The sequence below is a fragment of the Ammospiza nelsoni genome, chromosome 1 (assembly GCF_027579445.1).
Source record: "Ammospiza nelsoni isolate bAmmNel1 chromosome 1, bAmmNel1.pri, whole genome shotgun sequence".
Taxonomy (NCBI): Eukaryota; Metazoa; Chordata; class Aves; order Passeriformes; family Passerellidae; genus Ammospiza; species Ammospiza nelsoni.
The window spans coordinates 150,717,606-150,743,203 of record NC_080633.1 but is presented as its reverse complement, the minus strand read 5'-3'; the positions used below and the strand labels follow the sequence as shown (position 1 = coordinate 150,743,203).

Here is a 25,598-nt window from a genome sequence, read left to right as displayed (position 1 = left end):
GAGAGGCTGTGGATGCCCCATCCCTGCAAGTGTTCAAGACCAGGTTGGATGGGACTCTGAGCCACCTGGTCTTGTGGAAAGTGTCCCTGCCCATGGTGGGGGGTTAAAACTAGATGTTCTTTAAGGTTCCTTCCAACTCAAGCCACTCTAGGATTTCTATAATTTCTGTGTGAGGGTCAGGTCTCCAGTGTACCCATCTTCAGGTGATGAGCTACACCCAGGATTACCTGGTCTTCTTCCAGCATGATCCCCTAAAACCTCCCACCGCTGCCTGCTCACATCACAAAACTTCAGCTCATCCTCACTCCTCTCCCTTCCCCACCCCTCCCCTCTCCCCTGAAGACATCCTTTTTACCAAAACGAGCCGTGGAGGCTCCAAAAGACACTGACGTCAACGCAAAAGTAAACCAAGGAGGTCTGGATCCTGTATCATCCATCCCGCGCCGCCCCGAGCGCCGGGAGCGAGCCCACGGCCACTCGCTCCGGGAATCCGCAGCGGGCTCCGGGCTCGGCAGCTGAGATTGCTCATCCCGGCAGGGTGAGTCCTGCCCGAGGCGTGATCCGGGCTGGGAGAGAGCGGGGAGAGGGAGGGACATTCACCGGCTGCGGCTTGGGAAGGCAGCGTGCTCTGATCCCGGCTGGGATGAGAGCTTGGAGGCATCCAGATGGGGATGGGAGTCCTTGGGAGCTGGGTCGGGAGCGGAGCATGAGGGTTTGGATGCGAGGTGGCTCCACGTGGGTGGGAATAGCGCTGGAGAGGAAGGAGAGTGTTCCTCACCAGGTGCTGGAGGGTTGGGGAGTTCAGAGCTGGTGCAAAGGAAAAGAGCATCATCGAGGGAAATACAGGACCCTTCCTGCTCTCTCTGAATTATCTGTTTGGATGGTAAAGAGCCCTGTGAGGGATTCTGCATGAAAACTTGAGTATTTCTGGTAAACTTCCATATACAGATTACTTGTGTCAAGTCCAGCTGCACACACACCTGTGCATCCCACAAGTGAACCTATATAGAGATGCAGAGTTAGACACAGGATTTTTAGATTCAGGCCATGAAAAAGTGATCTGAGAAGGCTCAAAATGAACTTTATAGTTTAAGGTTAGGAAGCAGAAAACTTTCCCCAGGGAAATGATATGGAAATGTCCTTACTCTGATTGCTGTGTGGGTGGGGGAAGTGGCTGGAATGGCTGAAAGGGATGAATGGCCTCACTAGGTCTGCTGGCAAGTCTCTGCCAAGTGGGACATGTCTGGCCACAGTACAGCACAGAGAGAGCATCTCCCAGTGTTTACACAGCCCGCACTCAGTGGCAGTGTGATGAATTGGCAACGTGGCTCTTCGGAATCATTTCAGCTGTGTTTTGGTGACAGGAGGCGCCTTTTCCTCTAACATTTCTCACATGCCAGGGCCAATTGCTCTTCTTCAGCAAAAAGCCAGCTCTTTTCCTGAAATGACAGCTCCTTCTGCAAAGCTAAGACTTCCCCATTCAGAAATAAAACAGTGGGCATGCAAGTTTAATCCCCATTACTTGCGCGTGACAGTCCCAGTTGAAAACCACCAGGGCGAAAACCTCTGTCACCCACGATTAGATGCAATGCTGCATCCCAGCTCACTCTGTAAATCTCTCCCTGAGCAGGGGAAAGCTGGGCAGCCATGGAAAAACGAGGCAGAAATGCCCACCATCCTCCTATGTAGCATCTCCAGCAAAAGTGAGGGCAGAAGCCTCCCTTTGGCAGAAACCTCTTTACTAATACATTTTCCATCTCCTTTGTGCACAGATATCTCTGCCAACCCACAGTTAGAAGGAAAATCCCCATCTTCCCCCCATCCTTTCTTACAAGAACACATGGCAACTTAGCAATGCAATTGAGAAGCTGCTTTATTAATCTATTTCGGAGCAAATTCCCTCACCCTGCTCAAGCCTCCTTCCGTATGTCCCCAGTGCACTGAGATAAAACACAGACATGGAGCCACTTCTCCCCTCCCCACAGAGCCTAAAGGTGCCAAAAGCACCCCAAGAGTCTTCCTCCCCCAGTTTTGAAGCAGAAGGCAAAGGCCAAGGAAGGATTTGCACATGAAACATCTCTCACAGCACGTTCTCTCCGAGGCAGAGCAAGCAGAACAGAGGAGGCTGCAGAGCACAGCAATAAATCCCACCAGGCGCACGTACAGCACCGCCACAGCTCTGCTCCCCCTCAAGTGCATCATGCCCTTGGGATGACGTGCTTCTCACAGGGATGCAGGCTGTCCTGGCCCTATATCCCCTTTCAAAGGGAGAAGACCAAATCCTGCACTCCAAGTTGTCAGAAGGGCTGCAGGATTTTGGCAGCCCACGTTTAAGGGGCTGGAGACAAGTAAAGGGGATGTTTAGCAGGCAAGTGCTCATCACCTCAGGGTTCAAAGAAACCTCACCCATTAAGGACATGTGAATCTTGATGCCTAAAAACAGGAATCCAAATCCCTGAGCCTTTTTAAAATAGGAGACGAAAATTCCCCATTGGAGTAACATTCTAAGTTCAGATTTTTTGGACTTCAAGTCCAGATTGGATGGAGCTTTGGACAACCTTGTCTAGTGGAAGTTGTCCCTGCCATGGCAGGAGGCTTGGAACTAGATGATCTCTAAGATTTCTTGCAACCCAAGCCATGCTGTGATTCGATGATTCTGTGATTTCTCTTTCCACCCTGGGCTGTTATAGAAGGTTTGTATAAATGTCCAGTCACCATGTTTAGGAGGAGGTGAGACTAATTATTACCTAAAGGTACATGTTAGTGAACATCCCATGACTCCTGGTAAAATCTACAGCCCTTTCTGAGGAATGTCTGCTACTTCTCAGCCAACTCATCTGTAAATACTCTAAGGACCCTTCCTGCTCTCTCTTTTGCCTCTCATTCATTTTTCATCTTTGCATTTTAATTTGTTGCTTTTAGCTGTACATTTTTGCAGATCACAAATAGCTGAGCAAATCCAACTGATGGCTTAGCAGGGAAACACTTCCCATCCAGTAAATCCCAGAGAGGCACAGCAGAGTCCAGCCAAGCATGACAAAGTCCAGAGACAGAAGTAGTCGTGCTGAGGTGAAGGATGAACCAGGGGAATAGAAAAGTGAAGCCCAGAGCCAGAGTGGAGGATCAGTAAAGCTGTGGGGGTCAGATGGGATTAGGCTGAGCTGGCTGTGACAACCAAAGCAATGATGTCACCCATTAGGATGACACTAACCAGGGATGCTGCTGTTCAGTCTCAGCATGATATTTGCTGGGATCGATACACCATTAGTGTATAGACACAGAAGAACTGAATTCTTTATTACCTCTTACACATAATCTATAAAAGATGTACATCTCATCTATCACAGCCTGAAAAGCACCACTACAGTCATTACCACACAACAGAAAGGATGCCTTCTTCCACACTGATGCAAAAAAGATTTACTGTCAAAAGTCCCTTCCTCTTCATGGCTCCAGCCACCTTCTCTACAAATATCTGCCAAAAAGATGAGGCTCTGGGAAATGCCTCTAAGGCTGAAAATGTAGGGAATGGCTTCCAGTGTGCTGGTCCAGCAGACAGCTTCCCATCCTTGAATGTAATTAATTTATCATCCTGTCTATGGGACACATAGAGAGATGGATTTGGGACACTTTGGGGAGCTGCCCCATATTGAGACTGTCACAAGTAGTCTTTAGCCTCATAGACAAGGGCAGGGATGCCTGTGGAGGTTTGCCAAATTTTTGTTTCATTCAGAGCTACCAACAACTGCAAAGACCTACACATCAGAGCAAATTGTTTGCTGCAGGTAGGCATTAGCAAGGAGAAACAGCTCTGAGCACACTGACCCACACAGAGACCAGCACTGGCATTTGTAACCCACCAGGGTCTTCTCAGAGTGGTGAACTCAGAAGGATGCAGCAAAGTGGGCACCCAGGCACAGCAGGAGAGGGCACTGAGACAGCCTCAGCAGGAAAAGTGGCTTTTTGCATGACATGAAGGAGGTTTCTAGCACTCAAGTGCAGAGGGCAGGAGACTGCTGGAGGTCACACACCTCCATCACACAGAGCTACTAGTGTGCAACAGCCTCTCCTCTCAGTGGGATCTATGGTCACCCTCTTGCTGGTCTGGCCATGTTCCAGCAGCTGATCCTGAGCAAAGTGAACAGGCAGAGTACACCTTTTCCTGCACCCACCACAGTCTAACTGATCATTATCCATCTCAACAGAGAGGCAGTGCATTATTAGGCTTATCAGAACCACAGAAATACAGAATAGTCTGGGTTGGAAGGTACCTTAAAGGTTGGACCTTACTTCCATCTCTGCTGCCATGGCAGAGACACCTCCCACTATCCCAGGTTGCTCCAAGCCTCATCCAGGCTGGCCTTGAACACTTCCAGGGATGGGACAGCCACAGCTTGCCTGGGTGACCCAGTCCAGACTCTCCTCCCCTTCACAGTGAACAATTTGTTGCTCATATCTAATCTAAATCTATCCTAGTTTAAAATCATTCCTCTTTGTCCTATCAGTAACTCCTTTTTCAAAAAGTATAGAATTATAGAGCAGCTCAGGTTGGAAGAGACCTTAAGGGAGACATTCAGCCAGATGCAGTTTCACCTTTATCCCCCAAGTCTTTTTCTGGCAGGACAGAGAGAGAAAGCTGAGTTGTCATGCTGGGTTTCACCTGCTTGGCACTCACAGAGATGCAGCTCCCCGACAGCCAGGCTGGCTCCTTTTGCCTGGGTTGAATATGCCAAGCAATACATCCTGAGAAAAATCCAGGCTGCCAAGCTGTGTTATGCTGTCTCCAGCTACCAATTATGTGGATAAATTGATTCTTGTTAGAGTGATAAAGTAGCACAACAAATACACTTTCAGGAACCAGGCATTTTTCACACACCAACTTTGAGGTTTCCCGCTGCTTTGATCAAACACACAGAAAATTGTCTGCTGGCTGCAGTGGTGTTAGAGACAGACTTGTGGAGACTGAGGAAAACCAGCAAGAGGCTTAAAATACACCACATTTGTGCACTATTTTGCAAGGCAGGTTGATCAGATGCTTTTTGAAGGGGCCACCATAAAGCTCCCTCTGACCAGCAGCCGCCTCAGAGGATACCCAGGACTGAAATAGCAAGGGGCAGACGTCAGGAATCAGGCACTGGCAGGAGAGGGAAAGGAAGAGGAGTCGTGCTGCCTCTGTCCCTGCCTAGATTAGATCTGTCTCATACCAGGGCTGCTCTTCTCCCACTCACAACAGTATCAAGTTCCCCCAGAGAATCAGAGCTCCTAAGATGCTGACATCAATAATTCCCAAGTGTATTATTCTTTGTGAGCAGCTTACCTAAGGAAGTGTAAGATTATTTTAAACACTCTGATTTATTAATACACCCAGGATGGCTCAAGCCACTTGTTCTTGCCCAAGGGAGTTCAGCAATGGAGCCCAGCATCTTGACTCACAGTATTGGGACTGATATATGACTAGCTATGATCAGATGGCATATCTAAAAATACAGAGCCTGCAGTTTATTTTTCTTGGAAAATAGAAAGACACCCAAAGAAGCAGAGCCCAGTTTAGCAATCACAGCAGGCTGGATTTTTGCTTTAAAGAAGCCAGCAGAATTTGCCCAAAAGGTCCCATCTTAGGTTGTGTTACAGCCATGGGATTAACCTGTGGCTCCAGCACCATGGGGGAACCTCTGGCTGATGCTGTGGCTCTAACTCTGAATTACAGAGGACAGGGATGCTGACTGCACATCCCTGCCCTAGGAGACACAAGCAATAGGATTCCTCTTACCCAAAGGAAGTCTCTACACTGAGACCATCACAAACTGGGCTGATCATCTGGTCCAGACTGGTGTTAATGAACTAAATCATGCAAGACAAACCCACCTTGCACCATTCCCAGGGAAGCTGCCTGGACATCTCCACAGCTGTTATCAGGTTTGCCTTCTGTTGTCTTTTCTGTAAATTAAACAAGCCCAATTCTGCTGGTTTGCCCTCATGGGTCATGTTTGCTGGCCCTCAGGTCATTCCAGCTGGTTTGGTTTGGATGTTCTCCAACGCATAAACACATCCCCTTTCATTAGTCAATTTAACACTATTTATTACATGTAATAGTGCTTTTGTAGAGAGTAATCCCTCCAGGTGACATGAAAGGCAAATCAAACAGCACCTTGCAGCACTCCCAACATAACAAAGAACTGAAGCTGTCAGTACCAAGATGAAGGTATGGAAAGGAATGATTCAGCAGTGACAGGTGGAGCTTTTGCTCCTGATAAAAAATTTGCTTTGAGACCTTAAGCACAAACTAGAGTAGGGCCTTGGTCCTCCCTCCATCATGCCATCCACTGACCACACCTCAGTGAGTTCAAGACCTCACCAGCAGGGACAACTTGGTGCTGTCTGTAATCACATCCCAGACAGAGAAAATATCCCCTTGGATTTCTGAACTGTCATGTTTCCACCTGACTCAGGTCTCAGCAGGTGGGAGACAAAAGGGTCCATGACCCCATATCCAAACATACCACCACCACCACAAATAGTACCAGCTGGGTTCTGCTGCCCAGCCCCCTCTTCCATTTGTTTTTAGGAGAAAATTTATTATTTTGGTATTGTGGTTTCCAGTAAATCACGTATGTGATTCTCTCCTTTCCTTCCTGAATATTTCCCAGAGCACTTCTGCACATTGTGCTTAGAGGGATGGTTTCAAACATAAGGAAACTGAGGCACCTCCCCAGAAAATTGGGTTTTTGTCCCCAGTGAGGCCCCTCACACAGAACTTGCTTCAAGGACAGGATCTGTAATTCTAAGCAGCTGAGAACACAAAGGAACACATCCCCTCCAAAATAAAAGGAAAAAAAAAAATCAGCAAATGTACCAGCTTCTTCCAGAGGCAGCAATTTTAGGAATCACTTGTAAGCAAGCAGCAGGGTGGTTGTTGGGAGTTTTTTTCTTCCCAAATGGGGCCCTTTCTTTTCTTCCCATTCCTACAGGGCTTTTCATCACTGTGGCATTTCCTATGATAATCCCCCAGATTTATGCTGCCCTGTTCCAGATCTGAGCATTGCTGAGCTCTGTGCACGTCTAACAAAAGACAGCCCTGCCCTGAGCCCTTCCAAATCTCTCCAAACCAGGCGAACAAAGGGAATGGGAGAGGAGGATTAACATGTTTGCACAGAGTGAGCAGGGAGAGGATGACTTTCTCTAAAGCCTTTTTTGAGGTTTGTGGGTCCAAGTACCAGATTTTCCAAGTTGCAGGTGTCCTTCCTCCTGGGCTAGGTTACTAATATAGCAAAATCCCTACAAATTGAACAGATGGCCCTGGGAGTCTCCTGCTGCCCCTTTCCAAATTTGTGGTCACTGTTAAATCAGAGCAGGTGGAGACACCAGACTGGGTCCTTAAATTCCCCAAAACTTCCTTTCCATGGGTTTTCATGTGTTCCTCTGGCCTCTGCATCCTTGCAGGGCTCAGCACATCTTGAGTTCAAGGTTTTCTAGCTCAGCCCTGCCACGCTGCACTTCCCACTGCCACAAACAGGAGCAGAGCACAGAGAGCTCTCTGGGGGCTCTTCAACCATCCAGAACCAACAATCCTGCCAATTCCTGCTCTGCAGCCTTCAAACCAGAGCTGGGCAAGAGCCACTCCACCCAGCATTGACCTCCCAGGGCATGGTGCCCGAGTTATGCCAAAGCCCAAAGCTTGTGTAGCTTTCCCCTTCAAGCATTAGTGTCCCTGTGTGCCCAGTGACAAACAAAACCAACAGGAAATACTTTGCTGGGAATGGGAAGAGTTCTGCAGTGAGGTTATGACACTGGACATTGAGTTCTTGGCAATTAGCTTCTGAATCTTTGAAAAAAATAGGAAAAAAAAAAAAAGAGTCCAAGGGTGACTGGCCAGACCTGGCCTTGGGGGCCAGAAAGGTCACAGTGGGACTCTGCAAAGGATCCCAAAGAGGTTTGGATCAGTAGGGGAAGGTGAGAGATTATATGCTTTGTTGGGTGGCCAAAAAGTCCTGGTGGCTCATTTTGCTGATGCCTTGAACTGAGGAACCTTGTGAGAACCCTCACAGTTGTGAGACCTGTGGTAAACTGGGCAGACTGGGATGGAGAGAGGGATCCTGGCTCACCCTCACATGGTGCATTTATAGCAGGTAAGGGACTTCACACCCCCTGTTATGCAAGAACTGGAGACAGTCAGGACCAATGTGCTCCAAACCACTCAGGAAAGACCTCAGGGCTGCCCAGAGGAGCAGCTCTTTGTGCACTGCAGACATCTTCATTTTTCTTTCAGCTCAACAGGTTCATCAGCAAAAATGCCACAGCCTGGGGAGAAAATGGAGGGGGAGTCAGTGGTCAGCAAAGCCAATTCCCAAATATGCAGCAGGCAGGCAGGAAACTGGCTCCTACACTCCTCCTCCCCCATGCCTGACTCACCCAACAGGAGAGCCATGACCATCATTTTAGGGCACCATTTGTCTTTCCCTGTCCCTCATCAAGCAGATGAATCACAGCTGGATCCCAGCAGAGGCCTCATATGGGGAGAGTCTGATCTCCCTCCTTGCACAAACACACAGATGGGGAGCCTGTTCAGAGGCAGGGATACAAAATTATGGTGGCTTCCAGCCCTTGCAGTGCTCTGAGGACAGCAAGTGACAGTCCAGCAAGTGCCTGTGATCCTGAGCAGTTGGCAGAGGACACAGACTGTGTCCTGCAGAGCTGCTGACGTCAGGAAGGTACAGCTGCCTCTGGACCCTGCTGAGATGCCATCAAGAGAGCCAGCTGGACCATCTTTTGTGGCTCTCCACAGCCCCTGTTATCCATGCTGACAGTCAGGTAAAAAGCCCAGGGAGTATTGAATATCACTGGGGGAGCAATCCAAGCCCTCCTTCTCCAGGGATAAGTAGTTCACATTTCTTTGTCTGTTTGGTGTTTCTATCCCAGCATCGCAGGAAAGGGATAAAGGCCATCCCTTGGAACAGATTCTGTCTAAGAATTAAGAGAGAGAACTCTGATCTTTTCCTCCAGTCCTTCCAGCTGCACCTTAGGCATAACCAGCATGAATGTCTCAGGGTTCAGAACCCAAAGCAGTCCCAGGATCTCCCAGATGTCCCAGCATGACACACCTGGATCACTAAAAGAACAGCAAAGAATGACCTCTCAGTAGCCCAGTAGGTGAAGCCACATGTTGCTCTCTTTGGCTCCAAACAAGCAAGGGCCACAAGTTAAAAGCCAGGCTGGAGACAGATGCCAGCCTCAATCTTCAGGGTTCTTTCAACTGGATTTTCCTTGGATTCTACCAAAAGCACCAGAAAAAATCCTGGATCTGCTTTCAGGGTCTGCCCATTTGTCATTATATTTCTTCCATAAAGTACCAGCTCAGAAGACACCAAAGAGGAGTGCTCCCACACACTTCTTTATGATAAGGAAGTGTAGTGGGGTTGAATAACACCTAACATAGGTAGAAAGTTCCTACATATTTGGGGAGAGCACTGTTGTCCTCATATTTCCCCCTAAATCAAAGGTGACTCCTGGAGGGTGGTTCAGTGCAGAAATTTCTCCACACCTGGTCCACCTGTGAGAGCCTGCATGGTTCTCTGGGTTCTGATTCACAGCATCCCATAATAGCCTTGGAGACCATGGACAATCAAGATTTTAGGGCTCCTGGGCAGTGCATATCATAGAGACATAGATGAACGTTTTCCAGCCCTTTTTAAGGCCTAAGGACATTCTAGGGTAGATTTACCAGAAGGAGGAGTAGTTGGAAAGGGTAAAATGGGTGTAAATTCTCCTCAATGCCATTCACTTTATCTGCCATGGTAAAGGGTTACTCACCTGGCAAGCTAAAATTGTTGCCCCTCCATCAAGCCTGCTGCTAAAAAGAGGTTTTCCAGATAGGACAGTGAAGATCCCACCCTTCAGTGTCTTCCATGCAGTGAGGATCCCACTCTTTGGTGACCTGCACACAGTCATGACCATGGGTAAAGGCTCCTCAGTTTTCTGAACTGTTATGTCTATGTCCAACACCTTCTGGGATAACAATTCTCCTTCACTGCTGAAGAAAATAATTCATTTGTGAGGATCTGTTCAGCATAACAGAACATAAATTCAGCTTCCTAAAAAAACACAGGCATGTTTGGAGATTGGATTTGGGTCCTTTCAGAGCTGGTCAACAGAGACACCTTGAAAGCTAATCTGGCCATTTGCCTTGAGCCCATCTCAGCTCTGTTAAAGTTCATTATGCAGTGCCCAATCTCACTCTCTTCTCCCACAGCAGGGGATCAAAGGATGCTCAGTTCCCTTTTTTGAATAGGACTGGAAGAGTACACCCTTCTCCTGACAAAAACAGGGCACATCTCCCCAGAGGGATGTGTGGTATCAGCTTTCTCTCCACCTCCCTCCAGAGCTGTCTGGCCTTCTGCTTTTCTGTGCCACAGAAGATTTTAACCAGAGCCCTATTCTGTATAGCAAGGTTAAGGGATTGCTAGGAATTACCGTAGGCTAGTAGCATCCTTCCCTGATATCATTATTAGTCCTTCTATGTGCTGATTTTGACTGAGCCAATACCTTCTTCCACCTACAATCTCACTCCAATATTTAATACCGTTGTATATTCAATGAACAAGCTTGAAAATTTTCCATTTACTAAAGCTTTACTCTTTTTTTTTTCCCTGCCTTTCTCGCTCCCTCTGGGAGGATGATAAATGACTGAAAATCAAGAGATGATAGAAGCTCTTCATTTATCAGCTATGGTTGCAACTCCTAAAGCTGAGTGTGGGAACCAGGTCTGGGACAAAGCATGGCCCTGAGCCCGGATGTGCCTTCTCCACCTTAACAGCCGCATCTGCTTCCCAATATGGCATGTTCTGCACTATCTCAGGCACAACTTGAAACTTTGCAGCTGTTGCCACTCAGAGCCTAGCTCTAAATCCAGCAAGGAGGGAGAGGCTGGGATAGTGGGGAGTGGGGGAGTGCAGGGCACTGATTATCCCAGGCACAGCGATGGGAACGCAGCTCTCATGTATCACGTGAAAGTAAAAAACCAAATCAGTCCTCACAAAGGAAGAACCAGACATTCCCAGAGAAGGTGGACAGAGTGCAGGTACCAATAGTTCATCCTGGAGAAAAGTCATCTCTTTCCTAGAGCCTCACAAATGTAACTTCAGAGTCATTCCCTAAATATAAAAATTTTGTTGACAGGCTGGGACAAACTTAAGCATTTGCCACCATAGGCATTGAGATTGACAGAATCATAGAATTCTGGAAAGGTCTGGGTTGGAAGTGACATTGAAGACCATCTAGTTCCAACCCCCTGCCATGGAAGGGACACTTTCCACTACACCAGGTTGCTCCAAGTCCCATCCAGCCTGGCCTTGAACTCTTCCAGGGATGGGGCAGCCACAGCTTCTCTGGGAAACCTGTCCTGGTGCCTCAATTTGGTCTCATTTTACCCACCCTGCCCAAGATTATACCATGGGTTGGTTTCTTCTCTTTGTTTTTACCCCTGTTGAACTTCCAGGATGGAGGGAACTGAAGGCAAGATGATCACCCAGACAGGGCTCATGAAGACTTTCCAATCACACTTGTTTCCCAAGCATAAGGAAGTGAGAAACAAATGAAAGTTCAGGCATGTGCCTGAGCTAGAGGTCAGTTATGGAATGCCTGGATCAGGGGCTCATAAAGCTAAGGAGGATGTTCCTGAAACTGGGGGAACAGTCTGCTCCTCAATGTGCAGAAACTCAAAATAGAAAATCAATAAAATAACCAGACAAAAAGGATCAGCTCAGTCTTGCTGGGAAAGATCCAAGGGTGAAAAAGTAATTCCAGAAAATGAGGTCAACCTTCTCTAATAACCATAGCTACTGTTTGTGCTCCAGTGAGACATGCATGTGTGGAGTTTACCTCTCCTCTATTTATGGATTTGGCCTCTTGACCTGGAATTCAATGCCTCTCAGTTGATCCTGTCGTGTTGTGACAGGCCATATCCTGCGTGTTTATTGCATTGGCACCAGTGTTGTCTTTATCTAAAGTGTGATGCAGGCCAGGGCTGATACTAAAATCCAGCATCCATCCTCTCTGTATTTCTAAACAACCAATCTTGATGTAAGTTCTCTGGTTTTTTCTGCCTTTTCTCCCAGAGGAAACCTCTAAAGCTACTGAAAAGCTCCTGGGGAGAGCATCTGTGCAAATCCCAAAAAAAGATTGGGTTTTGGTACCAGTTTAGAGCAAGAAATGGAACTTGAGATGAAACTTGGGGGACTTTGAGTCCTTAGTGCATCAGCCAGCAGAGATGTCTTGAAAGCTGCTCTAGCTGTGTCATTTGAACCCATCTCAAAAATGGGATCATTCATTAAGCTTTGCACAATGTCAGTATCTTCTCATGTATCCAAGGGTGTAGAGATACTTAAATCCCCACTCTGAGACACCTGACACCCACAATGACTCTACCACCAGTAGGGAAGGGCTGTATGAGGATGGAGGAAATGTTGGAGGGCTTCTTGGTGGACCTCAGACTCTATTGCCACCCATGCTCGGCCATTTCAGCCCTGGATAGATCTCTTTATCTCCTCTCCCAAATGACTGCAGCAGCACTACCCAAGTGTGCAGGGAACCCTTTGGTTCCCTGTGCCAGGGGCTTTCTCAGGCTCTGGACAGCTGGGTTGGTCCAAAGCACATCACAGGCTTTGTGGCATTCGGTTCAGCACCTTCCTGCAGCTGCCAGGGATGCTTCTCTCTATTCCCAGTTCACATCAGGAAGAGGAAAAGAGGGGTATTTTCCTCATGTCACACATGGTGGTGGCATTGCAGTGGCCTTGAGCTGGCAAGTTCCCAGCAAAGAGATTTTGTTCCCACAAAGACACAAGAAAATTGACCTGGGGGCAGTTTTAGTTTACTAGAGATGTTCGGGCATTAGCACCGTGAGTACGGCTGGAGCCCTCTTCAACATTTACAGCAAGTCATAAATTTCAGAGAGATTTAGGGCAAGGAGCCAGATGTTTGGGGAGAAATTCTGAACACTACAGACAAGTGGAAATATTTTTTTTTTGGTAGTGTATATTTTTTCCCATTAGTTGCAAGGCTATATTTAGAAGGGGGATGGGGAGGGGGAAGAGAGGGAGAGAACGCAAGAGACAGATTAGGCATTTCTTCGTATTCTGTAGTCACTCCAGTTGTTCTGCTTGTAGGAACAGATGTCTCTTTCCTGGGCTGATAGCACTCAGGTCCACAAGGAAATTTTCTTACCAGCAGTTCCTCTAACATAGAAGGGAGATCGGGCCAGAGGTAAGTCAGTCCTTCATGCAGGAATACACTGCAGGGACCATTGCAGGGAATGCTTTGGGATATTGGTCAGAGACAAAGAGGGGGCATGGGATGGGGGACAGTGGGAGGCCAGGGAGGATTTGCTGGATATTGGACTCCAAGTCCTGGCTATTGCAACAGAGAGCCCTGGAAGGGGTGGGAGCGGAAAGGGTCCTGCAGTGAACACGTGGATGAGCAGCTCGGGAAGTCTCTGGCTCTGTCCATGCAGCAGGTGTGGAAATCCCTTGGGAAGTGCCTGATCAAAAAAGCCAGGCTGTGCCAGCAGCTATCAGGGGCTGCAAGGAGATTCTCCCTTGTGACTTTCTTTGCTTTTGGGATTTTAGGCAGTGTGAGGATATTTGGTTGTTCTTTAAGGAGATGGAGGTAATGGAAGCGTGCAAAGTTTCAGGCTTTCCTCCTTGAAAAGTACTGTGGCAGCTCTTGTGAGAAGGGGGGTGATGTTTGTGCATGTGTAATCCCAGGTGTAATTAAATTTTGGTGAAATGCATTCAGGAAGGTTTTGGAAGCCAAGAGAAGAGATGGTGCACTGCCTGGAATGGGGTCAGCTGCAAGTGCGAATGTTTTACCTGTTTGGCTATGCAGCAGGGTGCAAGCTCAGCTCTAGGAGAGGTGCTGTCTTCCCTCTCTGAACCCACTGGCTGGGTTAGTAGAGGAGAAAGCAGATCCTTTCCAAGGTCCTTAGCAGACCCCTGCAGAAATGCTCCCTGCTTTCACAGCAGCACACTCACCAACAACGCTGAGCTTTTCCAGGTTAACCTGGTGAATCCAAAATTTGCAGAACTCTGAAGGCACTGTGGGGTCTGCACAGCACTGTCATATGTGCCTTGCTAAGGAAACCAGCCTCCCAAAGGGTTAAGACATGGTTGTCCATCCTGAGATGCCTCAAAAACTCTCTGCTCCCTAACTGGGTCTCCCACCTTGCTGCATTCCCTGGGCCAAGACCACACATTGCTCTGTGCCTCAGTTTCTCCCTGCAGCCAAGAGAGCAGGACAGCTTGGAGTGAGTGCTGGGAGGCAGAGCTGATCCCTCTGCATCATCCCTGCATCCCTACCTGCACTGGTGTCCTGTGCTCCCTGGGCTGTGAGCATTGTTTCACCAGTCCTGCATTCCCTGGCTGTACAGGAGCCCAGGTATTTCCCCAACAGCAGAACTCTGCTGTTGTTCTCCTTTTATTGCCCTTCTCACCTTCTTGCCAACAGACAGAGCAAGCAGGCAGCTGAAGGCAGAAAGAGGAGAAAATTTGCAATTAAAAATTTCCTTCTTAAAAGCAAGCAGCAGCACACAGGCCAGTTATTGTTTTTGCACTTGCCTGTGAAGTTCCTGCATGTGCCTATATGGTAATTTTCACTGCACAGTTCTCCTTGCACACAGCCACAATAGCTGTTATTCCAAACTGACATTTCCAGCACTTTGTCTCAGGCACCCTGGAAACACTCAATGGATTACTGTAATCCCTATAAAATCAAATGCATTTCTTTTTTACTGTTACAACCTCCCAAGAAGACAGGCTCAAATCCATCTTTACTGGCTGGACCCATAGGAGTCCAAATCTATATGTTTTGTTTAAGATGCAACTTTTTTTTTTTTAATGTTAATCATGTTGGAAAAAAATTTTCCCAAAAATATGTGTTTTCCCCTCATGTATAATGGTCCACAAGGGACAGAGAGGGATACACTCAGGAAGTCATGCTCTGATTTCTCTGAAAGTAACAGAGCTGGAAACACACAGCACCTACTGCAGAGATGTCACTCCAAGCTCCCTTGTGACAGATGGCACTTGGTTCGAGCCCTGACAGGGTATGAGATAGTGGTCTTTTAAATGCTAGCAGCATGATTGATAGAGCATTCACCAAGACACTTGGCATTTCTGTGATCTGATAACACAGAAAAGAGGGACATGAAAAATACAGTGGAATTGATAAGGCATTGTAGACATCCAAATGTTCAGGAGGGACTTTTCTAAATAGTGTAGTATAAACAAGCAAAAAGAGGCAAACTTCCTTTATTATTACCTTTCTTATAGGTGACCAGTACTAGAAAGCCTCATCAGAGATGTGTTGGGGGACCTCTAGGTGCCCTCCACTGCCGGGTGGATATTTGTAGGTCTGGAAGGGCAAAGTATGTACTATCCCACTTCTCTTTTTGCTTGCACGTGCACATCAGGGCTCGTTCTTTCAAAGATTGAGGCATTTCTGCTGCAAATGGCCATAAAGGAGGTATAAACTCATAAGAAACTCTGCCAGTATGTGAATTTCCTCCTCTGTGTATCTCTGGGAGCTTCATTTCACTGTTTTCATGCACACTCAGGACAAGGGCTGAGAGAAAACCATGCAGACCTTTCCAAGTTTTAAATAGATTGTCTCTGGGGTGTCCAGGACTGTGATCTGTCACCTGGTTTTCAGCAGCAGGTTCAAGCCTGGATGCAGAGAGTTGGTATTTGGTCCAAGCCAAGTGGCTTCAGTCCCATCTGGGTCACTTTGCTCCGTGGAGAAGAGGAATGCACTTTGGAGAGCTGTGCTCTCCCTCATCTAACTGGCAGTGATTCCTCATGGCCTAGGGTGACCTGCTGGACTAAATCATTGCTTGGGCACTCACAGACTATTTCTTGTCACAAAATGAGCTAGGGATGAGTGTGCCTCGCCTTCCAAGGATGTGATTTTGGGCGTGGGCCCACGGAGAGCACAGGATCCACCCATGTGTACACACAGCATTGAACTGGGTGTGGAGGGTGGAGCTCAGATCACAGCACAGGGCAATATCCATTGCCCATCCACAGCAGGGCCTTGGAGATGGAGGAGCACACAGAGGCAAACTGGGCATCTCAGGCAGGAGGCAAACAGCTCAACAGCACATCAGCAACCCAACAACCAGCACTGCATCAGCCTCCACACATCCTCAGTCTGTGATTGCTTACAGGCCTTGAAGGATTACCCCTATGCCTGAGACTGGAGATAGATGTTTTCCCCCTTGCCAGATGGGAAATCTGATTTTCATGGCCAACATTAGAGATTCAAAAGTCAGTTTTGGGGGGTTAATCTCTCTTAGCCTTGAGAGGAAGCTGTATGAGGAGCAGGTGAGCTGACTTGGTCTCTTCAGCCTGGAGGAGACTGAGAGGAGACCTCACTGAAGTTAAAACTTCTTTGTGAGAGGAGGGGCAGGCACTGCTCTTTTCTCTGTGGTGAGCAGTGACAGGACCTGAGGTAATGGCCTGAACTGGTGTCCAGGTAGGCTTATATTGGATATTAGGAAAATGTTCTTCACCCAGAGGGTGGTTGGGCACTGCAACAGGCTCCCCAAGGAACTGGTCACAGCACCAAGCCTGACAGAGCTCAAGGAGCTTTTGGACAACTCTCTTGGGCACATGGTGTGATTCTTGGTCCTGTGCAGGGGCAGGAGTTGGACTCTGTGATCTTTGTGGGTCCCCTCCAACTGGGGATATTCTGTGATTCCAGACAAAACTGTAATTCAGCACATGATCATTCAAACCACCAGACAAAGTAGGGCTTGCTGGGGATCACACTCTTTATGACACATGGGCAAGCAGACCATGGCTGAATAGTGCCAACACCCAGCAATTAGATATCATCTGTCCCAGTCAGGCCAGTTCTCCCATGCTTTGGCATAAATCTGAAATTATTTCTCTTCAGGAAAACAACAAGAAGCAGGCAATACTCTGTTTCACAGAAACCATCCAGCCCTGTTTGCTGTGTTTCAATGCCAAAGCAATTGTGAATTTGCAGGGAATAAGACCTAAATGAAAGGATGTGTAGTGGACAGTGTTAACAAATGACTTGCAGGTTCACATAAGAGGAAACAAGGATCACTCTCAGTGCCTGTTTGTGTGGTTGTCAGCTCCTATTTCCTCTGTCCTCCTAATGTTTTTCAATCTGCTGCCTAATTTCAACTAGAATCTGGCACGAGGGAAAGATCACCTCAATTTTCAGGAAATTAGGCAGCAAAGAAAGGAGAAAGTCAAACAAGTGTTGGAGCCAAGGGAAGAGCTGGAATGTGAGTGCTCATTAAGGCAGCCAAGTGTCCACATGGGAAAAAGTTATAATAAGCATCTCAAGCAGGGCAAAGCATTCCCCCAGCCCTGCAAGCCACTGTGAGACATGAGACTGCAAGAAATCAGGTATCATTTAATCTGACACTCAGAAAACTATGTGTTTTGTGTCTCCAAAGTCCCTTTTATGTCCATGGCATTGGAGGAAAAGGAATAATCCAGCTCTGCTCTGGATTTGGCAATTTCTAACTGCAATTCCTCAGAAGGTGGGTGTTTCACACACTTGCTCCAGCCACCCTCGGACCTGGAGGTTCAAAGGAGACCTCGCTGCCCAGGAATCAAGTGAGAGCAGAGATCTGATGCCCACGAAAATGGGATCTTACCTGCCCTGAGAACAGTCCCATTTCTGCTTTGGAGTAGAATCTCTCTCTCCCAGAATTATCTCTCTTCTCACAGCCCAAGGGTCAGATGGGCACCAGCTTTTTCCTTTCAGCAGCTGGATTCATTCCCTTTCTCTCCCTTTTTTCCTCTGTTCCCCCTGTCAGCAAACCCACCCTCCCCAGGCTGAGCGCAAGACACATAGAGCAAACTACCACATATAGAGGCAAGGCCGACATGCACAAAAACACCATATTTGGCCAGTGTGATCCAGAGTTGAGTGAGAGCTTGCCAGAAAGAGAATCATACAATTTAAATTGAAAGAGAGTAAGTTTAACCCTTCATTTATAAATATGATGATAAATGACCCAGGGAACTTTAAACACCAGAAGGCTGAAAAGCTAAACACACACTGCTGCCACCCCAGGCAGCAGAATATCACCAGCAGGCAGGACAGGGTGAGGGGAACAGGGAGGATGATAGAGGAGCCAGGTTGCCATATCAGATGTTCCAGTTCAGGACAGGGAGATGAGAAAAGCTGGAGCTGTTTATACTAAATTACACTCGTGCTTGTTAACGTCCTTTTCAACTTTCCGATCCCAGTGTGTGGCTCTGGTCTTCTCTGGGTCTGCACACAGAGATCCTTTCTGCACACCAATAAATAATCCTTTTGGCATACAGTTAGGGCAAAACTCAGTTGTCTGACCTGCCTTTTCTTCTGTATCATATTACTTGAATTGCTGAGCCAGATCCAAAAGTCCCCTGGGTTAAGGAAGTGAACCCCGTTAATTTCAGGAAGGTCAGGGTGAGCCTTAAGGCTGTCACCAGGCACAAGGTTGGGTGAAATGGAACATGGGATGGTCAAGGATCTCCTCCTGGAGCAGACACAGCACTGGGCTGCCCATGCTAAGTTAACAAGTGTGATGCCAAGCAGTGAGTGAGTGAGGGAAGAGGCTGCAGGACCTGTTTTCAGCACAGTGACCATCTGTTTCCTATTTGGCCCAAGAACGATGGAACTGATTGTGTCACACAACAATGAGAAAGTATTTCAGAGCAAGTCCCCCTCTCCCAGTGCTGAGCAGGGACCTTTATCAGAACGAGGGAAAGCAGGTCAACCTCCATTCTCTGTCCCTCCCTTTATCCCATTTCTACCCAGATTCCTGCTGTACTTTTAAGGAAACGCTACCCACAGTTTCCCAGACAGACAGACAAAATCCAGCCTGAGAGGTGTAATATAACAGCCCAGGCCAACTGGCACGGTCAGACAGCACTCAAAAGGATGCATGTTTACCCATCTTGGGCTTTGCAGACTGCCAGCTCCAAGAAACAGGGATTGCATGGAAATCTGTGGGGCTGAGAGATCAGGAAGGTATGAAGTAGACTAAGCTCCAAGCTCTTAAAGGGTTTTAGGAAGGGGGTTAACCCAAAATCTATTTGCTCTGTAAATAAAGGTGGTTCTTGCAGCTCTGCATGAGCTCATGCCATAGTCACAAGTAATAAATAGTGCAAAACACAGCAAAATAAAGGTTTGCAGAGGCTGCAAAGTTTCTCATTAATTTAGCCATGCCCCTCACTGACTTCCATATGCCACCACGTCATGGTGATGAGTAGCTGAAATGACTCACTTTAACACCTGCGTGAGTATGTCTGATGGTAGGGAAAGAGACTTGGTTGAGATAGTATTTGGACTCCATGAGAGGAAGAATTCAAAATCTTTGGAAATGTTTAGCTTTGCTCAGACACAAGGTCAAGCTGCCTTTCTGTGTTGCAAATAGGGGCAATGTACCTTTCTCACAGGCTTGGAGTCCCACAATGGAAAAATCCTTAGCAGCTGTAAACTTGGGGTTTGGTCCAGCTCCATCTCATTAAAAACATTCAGAGGAATTCTGTTGCTTTGCTAGTGCAGTTCTCCATCCTTTCTGCTTGTGAGCCATGAGATGAGAGCAGTCCCACAAAGAAAGGAAGAGGCCATTCACCCAAACATCCATCAGTAACAATTTGATTAGATGAAGATTTTTCCCACCACAGCTCAAGAGGCAGCTTTTCCACAGATTGTCAGGGAGGAAATCTTCAGGATTAATTAAATTTTCTGGGACTTCTTTCATGTAGTTGTTTGGATTTTGAGTTCAGATAGGGCAGCAATGGACAGGGAAAGCTCTAATGCAGCACTTCTTTGCATATTTAATTTGGCAAACACAATGTTACCTGTTGTTTTTCAGCAGTTTACAATATCTGGAGTTTATTTCCTTGCACATGGGGCTTAGTAGAAAAGGTGGCTATGTAAGCCAAGACATTGTATATGCTGATTATTTTAATTTTCTATTTGTCTGTAACACGTCCTACGTCCCTCAAAGGCATTGTGAGGATGAAGAACATTTGAATGTATTTGGAATTGCTGATTTCATTGAAAGAAAGGCAAAATAAGATGAATATCAGGTGTTTGTGATAAGGGATCTCAGACTGAACAAAAATCTCCCAGAGGAGGCAAGCTACTAACAAGAGGCAAAATCAGAGCAAACAGCCAGTGCCATGGAATTACAATGAGAAGACAAATTCATGTGTAATTCTATAGAGTTTAGTGCAAGCTCAGGGATGGGATGGGTGATTTTGTCTTCTCCCCTTGCTCAGGTATGTGTCTGAACACAGACATACACTCTCACAATGCACTCCAGGGACATCAAAGTCTTTCTTTATTCCTTGGCTTCCACAGTGCTCCTCTTGATAGCATCTGCAAAGAGAAAGCTGGGAGCAGATCCAGGCATCTGCTCATTTCAGTTTGTTTTCATAATTAACAAAGCAAAACAAACAAACAGAGAAGATGGTGAGAATTTTAGGAAATCAGTAGAAAATGAGCCAGGATTTTGCATCATCCCCATGCTTCTTTCTCAGGTGCCAGACTTTGCAACTCCACTACCTTCAGCCTACTTTGGGGCCAGTTTTTCCTGGTTTTCTCTGACAGTGTGCTTGGCACAAAATGTGAAGAGACAAGACTCTCCCTCAGGAGCCTGCAGGCTCAGTCAGACCTAGACAAAAAGCCATGAACATGTGTGCCACTTTGGCTGCCACCAGAGCTCAGTGCAGGGGGAGGTAACCTGGTCACTCCCAAAACACATGATGTTCCAATGTCTGGTTTCTGCTGGGGATGGCCTGGAGGGAAAAGGAGACAGAAACTAGCATTGCTCCTCTCTGCCCAGTAGTTCTTTGGGGCATTACAGGTGGTCTGACCCCAGATTTCAGGATTTCAGTCCTGCAGTGTATTCTGGCACTAAGTTGGATCTCAAGAAGACTCTATGTTTCAGCATCAGCCATTCCAATGGTCAATTCAGCTCCTTGGGCTTCAGTGTCTACCTAAATAAAATAAATTTACATTTGATTAGAAATATCTTTCTGAGCTCAAGGACATTAAAAACCAGCTTTTTCCTTCAAACCAGTTCCACAGACTGAGAGGCAAGAAGAAACTAGAGCAATCCCCAGATTCCAGGCCAACAAACCCAAGATCCATCATGATGGCAAAGTCACTTCTCCAAGAATTTTCACACCTGGTCTTCTAAATTCTCAGTCTTAATCTCTGCTTTTTCTCAACAAATGTTCTGCTTCACTCTCACCTGGCTTGAATGAACCAAGCAGAGTAATCACAACTAGGCTGTAGCATTCCATGAGGACTGTTGATCTTGAATGTTGCCAAACACTGGTGAGACACATTAGGAGTGTTGTATGCAGGAAATGCAGAGAGACATGGGGGGCAGGCAGAAGAAGGCTTTGGCACTCATGAGGCAGGCTCAGAGCTGCTGTGGTGTTCTCTGGACTCAGTTAGTACTGTCCCGGCAGAACATTTTCTTTTGGGCAGCAGGAACTCTCCTTAGGACCTACTTTTCACTTTTGTCCTAAGTAGCTTCCTCCTCCACTTTGTACACAGCCACCAACAGCTTGAAGCACCGCACAGGTGATACAGCACCCTTGGTCTATCCTCCTGATCCCCATAAGCACAAAAGGATTGAAGGAAGGGAAAAAAAAATCTGCCAGAGGATGAGGTATGCTTGGGGGAACTGGATGGACATCCTGACTCCCTCAGCAATTCCAGACTTCCACACTGAGACACCCAGCCCAGGCACACTGCAGCTCTGTGAGCACTGGGAGATGTGTTTGCAGCTCCTTGTCTCCCAGTCCTTCTGCATTTGGCTCATTAGCAGGGATTTCAAACCCTCATAAATCAACTCTTTCAGCATCATTCTCTGCTGATCCAAGCTGATTTTTTTAACCTCAAAACCCTGCCCAGCCACTTTGAGATATTCCAGACATTTTTCAACCATTTATTTTTATTGAAACCAGCCAAGTCTCTGTATATATTGTGTCTTTTTTTTTTTTTATCTTTTAATATACAAATCAGTTTAAAATAGTGTATAAGTCAGGAATGATTTGCAAATTAAACTGTCAAACCCTGGCAGGACCAGTGGCTTAAAACCTTAACTTGAAATCTTCTGGCTGCTGTTGCTGTGAACACAGATCTGTAGAAGATGCCACACAACCTTCTTCTGCTTTCTCAGACAGTTCAGCCTTTCTTTGATTTCAGAGAAATCTTACAGCTCCTGAAAACACTGCTGCATGTAACTCTCTAATGGGATCACCTGCCCAAGGCAAGGGATATGATATTTTAGGAAACAAATGCTGGGGTTATGGTTATGCAAAGGTCTTCTGGCCTTAAAATCATTTTTGTACAAGGAAGAGGAAGAGAAACTTGAAGTGGGGTGTGTATCTCTTCCCTAAAACATGCATCTGGAACCACTGCAAGGCACTAATTATAAGTCCAGGTATTTCCTTGCAATTATTGGTAATCCCATATTGGTAGATGGGGATCTACTTACTACTCAGGATGTGCAAATATGTTGGTTAAAATGTTTTTAAGTGACAAGATTTTTGAGCCCTAAGGAATGCTGACATATTTATCACTAAACCTCCATTTCTTTTCTTCCAGATTGCTGGAAGTCAGTGACCATGCCGACCTCCTCCACCCAAATGCTACCCCTTGACTCTATCAACTCCACCGAGGAACCTAACTCCAACATCAATTTGTTCTCCAAGTTCCTCAACTCAGACAAACAACTGTTCACAGATTTTTATAACCTGTGGATTGTCCTGATGGTAGTCAATGCCATAATTTTCCTGGTGGGTGTTGTGCTGAACAGCTTAGCGCTGTATGTCTTCTGCTTCCGTACCAAGACAAAAACCACCTCTGTTATTTACACCATCAACTTGATCGTAACTGATCTCCTGGTGGGCTTTTCCTTGCCTGTCCGGATCATCATGTTCTACAGTTCGGGGGATTGCAAGAATTGTTCCTTGGTTCACATCTTTGGCTACTTTGTCAACATGTACTGCAGCATCCTCTTCCTGACATGCATCTGCGTTGACCGCTACCTGGCAATAGTGCAGGTGGAAGCCTCACGTAAATGGAGGAACCCGACCTGTGCCAAGGGCATCTGCATCTTCATTTGGATCTTTGCCACCGTGGTGACTTTCTCCATCCTGACCATGGCGATACGGTTTGCTGAGTGCTGCCTCTCCAAGATCCTGGTCCTGATGGTCTGCGAGTACTTCTTCCCCCTCATCATAATCATCTTCTTCACCACCAGGATTATGTGTGCCCTGTCCAAGCCCAGCCTCATGCACCAGAGTAGGGAGAGGAGAATGAGGGCTGTGCAGCTCCTTATCACCGTCCTCATCATCTTCATGATCTGCTTCACTCCTTTCCACGTGCTACAGGTCGTAATCTCCATCAACCCAGACATGCCCCACAACGTCAGCCTCCTCGTCTACCACGTGACAGTGACTCTGAGTAGCCTCAATAGCTGCATGGACCCCATTGTCTATTGCTTTGTCACCAATAACTTCCAGTCAACCATGAAAAACATCTTCAGGAAAGCCGAACCAGAGCATACTAATGCAGACATCCTGAGTATGAACAAGAACTCCAAGGGTTCCAACGCAAACATTGCCTTCTCAAACACAATAGGAAGCCCTCTGAGCTTGCCATCACCAAGCAGTGTTCAGATATAACCCACATGTGATGGGACATGTTGCAGTAAGCCAGTGCCATGATGCTGGAATATTGATAGGATGCACAGTACTATAGTTTTTGAACTCTTTGTGTTTTAGGCTGAGGTTCAGACCAACAGTGGTGGAATTTATTCCTCAAGAACATTGTGGTCTGTTTGGAAATGGAACCTACAATGCTGTTAGTATCATACAAAAGAGAGTCCATAATTACTGTTCCCAGCAGGGAAGTTTTCTTTGTATTTTAATACAGACATTTTGCTAGCAACAAACTCTTTACTGTGGTTTTCTTTGTGTGTTTGTCATCGTAATGCAGCACTTCTAGGATGGCTTAGAAAGCAGGATAGCTGTGGTTTGTAATGAAAGATTTTGTGCCTATATACTTAAGAATAAAGGACAAGAAGGATGTTTCCAGAGCTATCCACAACAAAGATTTTAGATGCCAATGAAATGGGAAAGAAGTATTCTAGCCCACATGTCACTAGTGACAACTCATTCATTCCTGAAAAAGTCTGAACCTTCTCAGGGAAGAGATTAAGTCAAGCAGTGAAATCTCTTGGCTATAAGAAAAAATACATGTCAATGTATATATTTTCATACACATTGTCTGTGTTGGGGAGAGGTTAAGGATATATTCCACCTGTATTTGGATCACTAAATCCCCTGAATTGCAGATGAGTACACAAAAATCAGTGAAAATGAACATGAATCCCAGCAAACTCTGCTGTTCTGCTCTGTCTCCCTGAGGAACAGCCAAGATGAAAACCAGAACCAGACTATGATGCTATACTACTCTGGTTTGGTTTTTCTTCCTGGCATGTTGTAACATCAGGGCTTGATGTCCTAATTCCCCCAGCAGTCCATCCACTCAGTCACTCAAAAGTCAATACTTACAAGCACAGAAAAAGAATGCATCTCAGGCATCTATGTTGAAATCATTCACCCCAGGACAAACTCACTAGGATGTTTTAAAGAGCCATGTTTAAAGTCTCCTAAAAGCCTAAAGAGGCTAAGGATGCTGCAAAATTCTAGCAGTTTTTGATGACATTATATCAATGAAACAATGCAAATGCAAAAAACCAAAAAAAATTATCCTAGGAAAACTGCAAAACCTGTGGCATGAACAGCAATAACTGCTGTTGTTGCTCTACATTTCCTCACTCATATCTATGGCCACTCCATCTGGAGGGCTATTATGAAATCATCAAGTCTAGTGATCAGCTTTTCCTAGCACTCACTGGTGTTACCTGTCAGAAGAGCAGGCATTGGTCCAAGCTAGAGCATCCTGGAGTAGTACTCTGCTTCCCTGACATCTGACTGTGGTACAGCCATCTCCATTCCACAGAAACACAATATAAACAATGCGTCAAACTGCCTCTTGCAACAGGGTTTGCAAGAGTTTGCTTCTTGCAACACATATATGTTTAAACTAACCCATTTCCCTGACCAACCCAATGGGTATAAAACTTGAACCATCAATATCACTACAATACAGGGAACTGGGTGTTCCAGTACCTGTTCCAGTGGAGTCTGTAATTCCCAAGCAATGCAGCTGAGTCAGTGCCCTTCTGCTGGGACCTCTATTCCTTTGAAGAGGATTTCCCCTCCAGGGGTGGTGATGAGAGCCACCAACACTTTGGCACAATCCCTTGGGAGGTAAAACTGTTGTTCTGGTCATGGTTTCACTTCCCAGGGCCCAACTGTACCATGGCTTCCTTCTGCCTCATATATTTCCTTATTCCTGTAAATCACTGATACAGGCACCTCACAGCCAACATCTGTCAAATGATGCATCAGCACACATGGATCAGGCTCTGACTTCTCAGCCAGGCTGGCCACTTCACATTTCTGACACCATTTTCCACCAGTCCC

General features: G+C 46.6%; 1 protein-coding gene across 2 annotated transcripts; it reads left to right on the top strand.

The window, feature by feature from the left end:
• The first annotated feature begins 524 nt into the window (after positions 1–524).
• GPR20 (G protein-coupled receptor 20) lies at positions 525–23,987 on the top strand. 2 transcript variants are annotated; one of them, XM_059483655.1, is made up of 2 exons: positions 525–538; positions 22,648–23,987. In XM_059483655.1, exon 2 carries the CDS (start codon positions 22,668–22,670, stop codon positions 23,727–23,729), a length of 1,062 nt encoding a protein of 353 aa, XP_059339638.1. In that variant the 5' UTR covers positions 525–538; positions 22,648–22,667; the 3' UTR covers positions 23,730–23,987. The 2 variants fall into 2 exon arrangements, with proteins under 2 accessions (XP_059339638.1, XP_059339629.1); XM_059483646.1 differs by lacking the exon at positions 525–538 and adding an exon at positions 13,163–13,254.
• Positions 23,988–25,598: the final 1,611 nt, after the last annotated feature.

Coding starts and splice junctions, on each gene's coding strand:
- GPR20 (XM_059483655.1), top strand. CDS start 22,668: ATGCCGACCTCCTCCACCCAAATGCTACCCCTTGACTCTATCAACTCC.